The sequence below is a fragment of the Anopheles moucheti genome, chromosome X (assembly GCF_943734755.1).
Source record: "Anopheles moucheti chromosome X, idAnoMoucSN_F20_07, whole genome shotgun sequence".
Lineage (NCBI taxonomy): Eukaryota > Metazoa > Arthropoda > Insecta > Diptera > Culicidae > Anopheles > Anopheles moucheti.
Genome location: NC_069142.1, coordinates 17,763,755 through 17,772,490, shown reverse-complemented (window position 1 = coordinate 17,772,490; position 8,736 = coordinate 17,763,755). Strand labels below are relative to the sequence as shown.

Genomic DNA, 8,736 nt, shown 5'->3' with positions numbered 1-8,736 from the left:
CCCCGGTTGCTTGCCCGGCTTCGCGATCAGCACAAGTCTCGCCTCCTTCCAAGACTTGGGGAATTCATCCCGCTGCAGCTAATCGTTGTAGACACGGGCAAACACCTCCGGGTGCTCCAGCATCGCAGTTTTTGCAGCCGCATTCGCGATGCCATCCAGACCTTGAGCCTTGGATGGAGCCATCCTTACTGCAACTGCGAGCACCTCTTCTCGCGTTATGGGTCGCACCACGTCCTCCTCCTCGTTGTCCGTCGGTAGCGTTGGCCACTCGAAAGGAGGGTGTCTCGGGAACAGGGCGTCGACAATCGGCTCAAGCACTGCAGGATCAGTCTCGGGAGGAGTGCGGCCTCGCAGCTTGCCTAGCAGCACCTTGTACGCCGGCCCGTAGACATCGTTATCTACGCTGTCGATCAGTTCTTACATACACCGCTCTTTGCTGCTTTGTATCTCCCGCTGGAGCGTCTTGCGGAGATCAGACAGCTGGGCCATAGTCACTGCACGTTCCTCTGCATCAACCGCCGCGTTAAGGCGCTTTTCCGTCTCCTCACACTGCTCGCGTATACGCTGGATCTTGTTGCTCTACCAGTACAGCCTTGGAGACCGACTGAATGTCGCCTTTCGGATCTGCTCCATCGTTTCGCCGCAGGCGGCCGACAAGCTGTCCATCAGGCTCTGAGGGGAGTCTGCCTCAGGAAACTCCTTGACGGAGAGCGCTAGCTTAAGGCTAGTCGGGTTAAACTGCTTGGTCTTATACCGGACTCCAGCGAACATGGCCGCTCCACTGCTCGCAGGTACGTTGCAGGAGAACCGCTGGCAATGCTGATGTTGCTGCTGCCCACTCGGCTGCAGCTCAAACTCCACGTACCGGTGGTCGCTACCCGAATACTCTTGGCTGACCCGCCAGGAGTTAGGGCGTGCGAGGGAAGAGCTCGCAAAGGTGACGTCGATTATGCTCTCACGAGCCACGCCGTTCCCACGGAATGTGGGTTCGTTGCCGCGGTTCAGCGTCTCGAAACCCAGCTAATCCATCGCACCCTGGAGAATCTCCCCTCTTCTACTGGTCCGAGCACAGCCCCACTCCTGACTCCACGCGTTGAAGTCACCCGCCACCACCGCCGTCACGTGTCCCGCCGCAGCCATCTCCACCGCTCCGATGTAATCGGTAAAGTCCGACAGCCCGATGCTCGGGGGGACGTAGCAGCTCGCAAAAGCTACTCCAGCTATGGTGGCCACCACCAAGCCCGGCACAACGCTTCTCCACAGCCTCTGTAACGGATATGCGCCGGTCGCGATTACAGCCACGCTGTGGTTGTCATCGACCGCACAGTTTGGGTTATTCCTCGGCACCTTGTACAGCTCGCACGCTAAGACGACCTGTACCCCCGCTTCCCTAGCCCGCTGCAGCATTAAATCATGCGCTGCCCGGCTGCGCCCGATGTTAATCTGCAGGACACTTATGCCTTCCGGGTGCAGGACGGATGTCCTACACGGTGCGGGCCCTTGCACACCGCACAACAGACCGCTGCCGTGCATGCTCGAGCCATGTGGCCCGGTTGGCCGCAACGGATGCAATGCGTCGACCAGTCCTTGTCGCTCTTGCACTGATGCCGCTGGTGTCCGGGCTCCAGACATTTGAAGCACCGCTGCTGGCCCCACGTCGGTGGTGTCAGTTGCGTCGCCAGGCAAGAGGTGTGCAGCACTCGCACACGCTGCTGATGCATCCGCTCCGCCGCCTTCACCGTCATCCGGACGTACGCCGTCTGCGTGCCGTTCCACGGCTTCACCAGATGCACGGCGGATTCGTTCACCGACTCCTGGCTGAAGGTCTGCACCGCCGTCGCCACATCCGGTGCCACTGCTAAAGGGTCGACCTCATCCAGCCGAACCTCTACGGTCTCCGTCACCAGATGGATGGTGGCCGGAACTGCAGCCTGTGCGCAGACCTCCTGTACGCGAAGCAGGATCTCTTCCGCGTTGGCGCCGTACTGTAGATCCCGCATCGTTCTCCATCCTACTCCGAGTTTGGCCTGATCTGCAGCCAATGACGAAGCCACGATTGTTCCTCCCCTGGGGCGACCTCTATCGCGTCCAGCTTCTTTTTCGCCAGCTGCCTACGTGGCGCAGGTTGTGGGTGCGACTTTGCTGGCTGCTGCTGTGGCTTCTGCGGTGCCTTACGACGGGGCCCCACCACCGTCCATGTGCCGCCCTGTGTCGCCTGCTGGCCACATGTCTCGGCGGCCACGTTGGCATAAGTCATCCGCTGCTGCTGCTGTTGTTGTTGCTGCTGCAGCGGTTGCTGCTGAGAGCTCTGCGTTGGCCCCTGCTTCGGCGGAAGCCGTTGCTGTTGCTGCTTCTGCGGCCTCTGTGGCTGCTGCTGCATCACAGCTGAGTGCACGCGCAGCTGCGGTTGTAGTGCCTGGTTGCCGCCACAACCCAGCATCTGCGCCAGCAACTCCTGGTGGCTCGCAGTCTCCGTCTCAAGCTCGCTTCTGAGACGCTGCGTCTCATCGTACCACTGGCGGGCCTGGTCCTTGTTCCACTGCAGTTCCTGGTGAACCTCTGCTGAGCCAGCTGGAACTCCTCGCGGGCCTGCTTTCGCTCCTCCCGGGCCATGTCTTCGATGGCCACGGTTTGCTGTCGCAGCATGACCAGCTCTTGCTGCAGCTCCTTTACCATGGCTCGAAGCTGCTCGTTGGCGAGGGACATTTCCCCGAGCATATTACGCAGCTCCGCCATATCGGAGTTTACCGACTTCGAGGCCAACACCGAAGCTCTAGTGAGCATCACCTTCGGCTCTACCGCCGAAAGCGATCGCCCCAGCCTTTCCTCAGTTGACTTCGCCCTGGGACGCGAGGCACGGCTTGACGCCATTTTCAAAGCATCGCTTAAACTCTCCCTCACGGAAGGACGCCAACAGCAGACTCGCCCGAAAAAGCACAAAAGAATTTATTTTAATATATAAAATAATATAAAATAATCAAAATTATATTCGGGTTCGCCTTCTGCTCCAACGTTGAAATCCCCGCTTGTCGGTATGCAACCCGCATACACCGACCCGGGTTGTCGCTGGTACCAACGTTGAAGTCTCCCGGCGTTACGGGTTGCTGTCTTCGCTTCAAAGATTCCGCTACCGTCCACCAGGTGCCGCCACTGACGTAAGCTCCCGTCAGTTCCGGAAGATGGCGCTGTGTTGTGTCTCGGCTTAAGCTTAAGCTTAAAGCTTTATCGCTGACGCTGACGTTCGTCTGCACATACACACGCGACGATCCACCTGACGCCGCTCGCGTCAAATTTTCACGCACTTTTTTCACGGTTTTGCTGCGGTTTCTTCGCTTCCACCGTCAGGAATACCGTTCTTTGGTGTCACCACTACGTTTTAAGCGTGCCACTTGATGTCTATATCGTCTGTGTTGTGTATATTTAGCACTTGTTTTTCCCCATACAAAGTGTATGGGAGGAACTTAAATCACTGTTTTCAGGCGAGCATCGTCCTGTTTCCACCTGTTTTCACCATAGGCAGCTAAAGTGCACTAAGATTCACAATTTAAAACACTTTTTAGGCCTTTGCACGCTGTTTTACACCTTTATTTTCGTATTTTAATACGAGCGTCACTGAAGAACGTCCAACCGCTGTGATGACAGCTGACACACACAGGGATAACTGGCTTTTTTTTTAAATAAACGGAATTTTATTGTCTACTAGTACAATCATAAAATCCCAACGCCTCGAGGTACACAATCCTATCCCCTCTGGGGTGTTTTTCTTTTTGTGTAACAATTTGTTTGTTTGTGTTTTTGTTTTTCTTTTCCTCCACCATCTCCCATTCACCGCATAATATTATATTATTTTTTAAATTAACTCCTACAACGTTATGCGTTAATACGTCTATCACGCGCTCCCTTCACTACCAGAGTTCAACGCCCTGACGTGACAGCCTCAGAGATTGCAGAAACCTCGTCAGACGTCAGGACGCCGTCCCTGCTAATTTCCACTGGTGCTTCCAAGCCAGCAACTTCTTCCGCCTCCCCGTAAGAGAGTCGCCTTCGGTTTGCCTCAGAGCGGCGCCTCTCTCTGTATAGGCGCATGCGTTCGCGTGCCGCCTCCCTGTTGCGAGCCGTCCTCGGTGAGGGTGGTGGCGTAGACGAGCGACCTAGCCTTCGTTCCTCCCGTCGCTGCGCCGTTGCCTGTCGCCGGGCCGCGTTCCTCCGCTCGTTGCGAGCTGCTGCAACCCGCTCGCGTTCCCTTGCATCCACAGGGTGTGCCCGATTCGCGCGCTCCGCGTTCCACGCCTCCTGAAGCGCCGAAGTGACGGTCTTCGCCATCTCGACGATCCTGTCCCACTCTGCCTGTTCTCGCAGCGTGACAGGATCAGAGCCGTCATCACCCATCAGCCTCATGCGTGGTTCCGCGAATCTGGGGCACTCGAAAAACACGTGCTCCGCCGTTTCGGGAACGCCAGGGCAGCTATGGCAGTCCGGGGACGCCGTGAACCCCATGACTTGCATGTGGTCACGGAAGAATCCGTGTCCAGATAACACCTGCGTCAAATGGAAGTCCACGACTCCATGCTTCCGTGACTGCCACGTTGGTACATCAGGGATGACACGCCTGGACTATCTGACGTACCTGCTGGGCTCCTCCTGCTCCACTCCTTGGATCCATGCCTGTTGCCAAGCGCCCAGGGTGGCTGCACGCTCTTTCGCTCGCAGCTGTCCCGTCGTTATCAGTGCCCCGTCCGGACCCTGCTTCCTCTGGTAGCAACGAGCGTCCTCCTTCACTAGCAGGCATATCGGTACTATGCCCGCTATCACAACCGCCGCGTCATAACTCACGGTCTTGAACGCGCAAGCCACTCGCTGTGCCGTCATCCGCTGCACACGCTGCAGCATGCGCCTGCACTCACGAACGTCCGTCGCTGAGTGCCACACTGGAGCAGCATACCGCAGGATGGAGTCCACCACCGCCGCAACCAGCCGACGTTTCCCACACTTGGGGCCACTGTGGTTGCGCAAAAAGCGCGCAACCGCATGCGCCACACGGAGAGCTTTGGACGTCACACTCTCAACGTGTGGCTTCCATGACAGATGGTCATGGAGGTGGACCCCAAGGTATTTGATCGTCGGTTTCGTCTTCACCACGATGTCCCCAACGCGAACTGGCACCTCAGAGTAGCCCCGCTTCTAACTGGAGATCAACGTGACCTCCGTCTTTGCAGGGGCCAGCTCCAGACGTCGCGACTCCATCCATCGTTGAATCACGGCAACGGCCTCCTCTGCACGCTGGGATGACTCCTCGGGGGTGGTGCCAGGGACAAGTAACACGAGATCATCCGCATAGGCGATGATCTCCACCCCCTCGGGCAGCTCGACGGCCAGTACGCTGTCGTACATTACATTCCACAATGTGGGGCCCAAGATGGACCCCTGTGGAACGCCAGCCGACAAACGCCGCGTTACTGGTCCGTCATCGGTGTCATAGACGAACCACCTGTCCGTCATCCAATTAGGCAGGATCCTCTTTAGTGAGACCGGGATCTCTTTCTCCTGTAGCGCTGCAGCTATCGCCGTCCAGCTCGCCGTGTTAAACGCGTTCCGGACGTCCAGGGAAACCACCATCAAACAGCGACGATCCCGGCCGTTAGTCCGGCCAAAAGACTTCGCCCGCCTACCCGCCTCCACTACCCGCTGTATCGCCTGCACCGTCGATCTCCCCTTACGGAAAACGTACTGCGCTGGGGAGAGACGGGGAGTTTCCTCACTCTCCAGGTGCTCATTCAGACGATCCAGGATGGGGCTTTCCCCTCTTCGGGCCGGCGTTGGAATCATACCAAGCGGGCGTTTGCTCAATGATTCGCCCGGTGGCTTCCCTTGTTTCGGCAACAGCACCAATCGGGACGTCTTCCACTCTCGAGGGAATATCCCTGTGTCCAGACACTGCTGGTACACGCGTCGGAATACTTCCGGGTACTCCCTTATAGCCGTTCGGAGCACTGGGTTGCTGACACCATCCAACCCCGGAGCCTTCCTCGCCACCAAGGTGTTGGCGATGACGACTAGCTCCGACTCCGTGACCGGACGCACGCCCTCGGTGTCTCCGTTCCACGTTGAATGCAGCTCGGCATCTGGGTGCTCGGGAGTTTCCGGAGGAATATAGCTGCCCCGAAATCGCGCCATGACGACCTGGTACGCCGATCCGAACACGTTCTCCTTCGTTTCGCGAATAAGCTCTGCGAAGCTCCCCTCCTTGCTTTGGCGTATGGCAATGGCCAATGCCTTTCGCCATTGCATATGTACAGCGGCTGCTGCTGCCCTTTCCTCTGGGTCCGTGAGAGTACGGGCACGGTCATTGGCACATTTGCATCGCTCACGCAAGCGCTCAATCTCCGGCATCCACCAGTAGGCCCGCATGCGTGCTTGGTGGAGTGACGACGATGAACTGACGCGTTCCATCGTTTCATCGCACGCCCTGGAGAGAGCCATTGTAAGCGTGGTTGGAGAGACTGCCAGAGCCTGGAAATGGGTTGCTTCCAACGCAGTCTTAAACGCTTCCGTCTCGAACTGCTGCACCTTCCACTTGCGTCCAGCACGTCGCCAGCGTGGCTTGTGGTGTTGCCGAGCGTGCTGTGGCCTGCTGCTGCTGCTGACATCCACCTTGATTCGTGCTTGGGAGTTCCACATCAAACACTTCGTACCGATGATCGCTGGCAGAATAACGATCCAATACCTCCCAGGTACTCCCCCGGACGAGTGATGGGCTAGCGAAACTAACGTCCACAACGCTCTCCCGCGCAACTCCGTTCCCAACAAATGTTGGAACATTTCCACGGTTGAGCACAATCAGCCCAAGCTGCTCCACCAGATCATGGAATTCCTCGCCCTTCCGCTTTGTCCGAGCACTTCCCCACTCCACGTGCCAAGCGTTGAAATCCCCAGCCAGGACGACATGTGGATGGGACCGGGCCTCAACCTCGACGGCCTGCAGGAAACTCTCGAACTCCGCCAACTACATTCGGGGCGAGGCGTAGCAGCTGATGTAGGTGATGCCACCTACGTTGGCAGCCACCAGCCCAGGAACATTACTGCTCCACACTCGTTGGATAGGGCGGGAGCCCGTGGCCACCACTGCTACTTTCTCCGACGCATCAGCAACCCAGTTGCCGTTGTTGGGTGGTAAGTGAAACAACTCCGAAATAAGCACCACCTCCACCTTCTCCTCCTTCGCTGCCTGCACTAGCAGGTTTTGGGCCGTGGCCCCTCTGCCGATGTTCACTTGCAGGACTTTCACCATCTTCTGTGCGTGGCCTGTGATCACTCTGTACTGCCCACACGGTGTGAGCCTCGGTACATCGCACATCGGACTTCCTCCTTGCAGGTGGAAGCCACGTGTCCCTCGGTGCCACAACGGATGCAGATGTTAGAACGATCCGTTGGATTCCGGCAATCCCGAGAGAGATGGCCCCGCTCCAAGCAGTGATAACACCGAAGACGCTCCATGGTGTACAGCACCTTCATCCGCTTTCCAATCAGCAGCTTCGCCTTGTCGAGCGAGAGGCGAACACGCGCTCTCTTAGTGGCGTCTGAAAGCTCCCACATACTAACGAACGCAATGTCCGCGGATGGCTGCGAGCGCCGCCCGGATGTCCTCTTCCGTGGCGCAGTTGTCGACGTCTGTGACAATCACCTCTGTCATCTGCGTCACCCGGCGCGCCGATCCCGCCTCTCCGATTACCTCCTGAATGCGGGAGGCAATCGCTACGCTGTCCACCTTTGTGGTTACTTTCATGCGAAGAGCCTGCTTCGCAGTTCGTCGACCGACTCCGATCGCGTCTTGTATGTCCGCCAGCTCTGGTGCACGGCGAAACTGGCAGTAGACCTCTGTCCAGGTCTTGCCTTCTGCTGGCACCACCTCCAGTACGTCGCGACGCGGACGACGAGAGCCACAGTGACGACTTTGCTGACGTCCCGGCTGAATCACATTACCTCCCTGCTGCTGCTGCGGTCGCTGCTGCTTCTGTTGTCCCTGCTGCTGCTGCCATTGCTGCTGTTGCTGGACCGGTTGCTGGCGTGTCGGTTTACGGCGCACCACCTCAGCCCAGGAACCACCTTCCTGATCCGGAGACGGCACCACCGTAGCCGTCACCGCACCTGCTCGCTGTTGCTTTCGCTCCTGCTGTTGCTGTTGCTGCAGCTCTACCCGAAATGGCAACTCCGAGTCCTGCCGTTGCAGACGCTGGTTACTGCCATATCCCAACGTCTGGGCCAGCAGCTCTTGAAAGCTGGCTCGCTCCTCCTTCAGCTCTCTGCGTAGACGCTCGTTGTCTTCTCGAGCCAACGTCTCACGCATGCGTGCTTCTTCTCTGGCCAGCTGCTTCTCCTGCATGGCCTGTGCAGCATTGGTCTCCATTTGCTGCCGGAGCATAACGAGCTCCTGCTGCAGAGCCTGAATCGTTGCTCTTAATTGCTCGTTAGTGAGCGACGATTTGCCTAGTAGCTGTCGTAGCTCCGACATTTCCGAGCTCTGTGGTTTTAAGCCCAGAGCCGATACCCGCGTTAGAGCCATCCGCTGCTCTGTTATAGTGGAGAGCTTCGTCGGCCTCTCCTCTGTATACTGAGTCCCGGACCGTAGCGTCCGCCCAGACAGTGACATGTCCGGTTGTCACTGTGTGAATGGTGGGGGTCGGAGGGTGTTTCCTCTACTCGGATCACCAGTTTCTCGTCTCAGTTGGCGGTGCTCAG

The 8,736-nt window shown here is 57.9% G+C and overlaps 1 protein-coding gene across 1 annotated transcript; it reads right to left on the bottom strand.

Annotated features, from left to right (window-relative positions):
• Nucleotides 1–2,011: 2,011 nt before the first annotated feature.
• LOC128306713 (UPF0746 protein DDB_G0281095-like) lies at nt 2,012–2,871 on the bottom strand. Its single transcript, XM_053044299.1, has 2 exons — nt 2,590–2,871; nt 2,012–2,539 (listed from the first exon to the last, which is right to left on the bottom strand). Exons 1-2 carry the CDS (start codon nt 2,869–2,871, stop codon nt 2,012–2,014), a joined length of 810 nt encoding a protein of 269 aa, XP_052900259.1.
• Nucleotides 2,872–8,736: the final 5,865 nt, after the last annotated feature.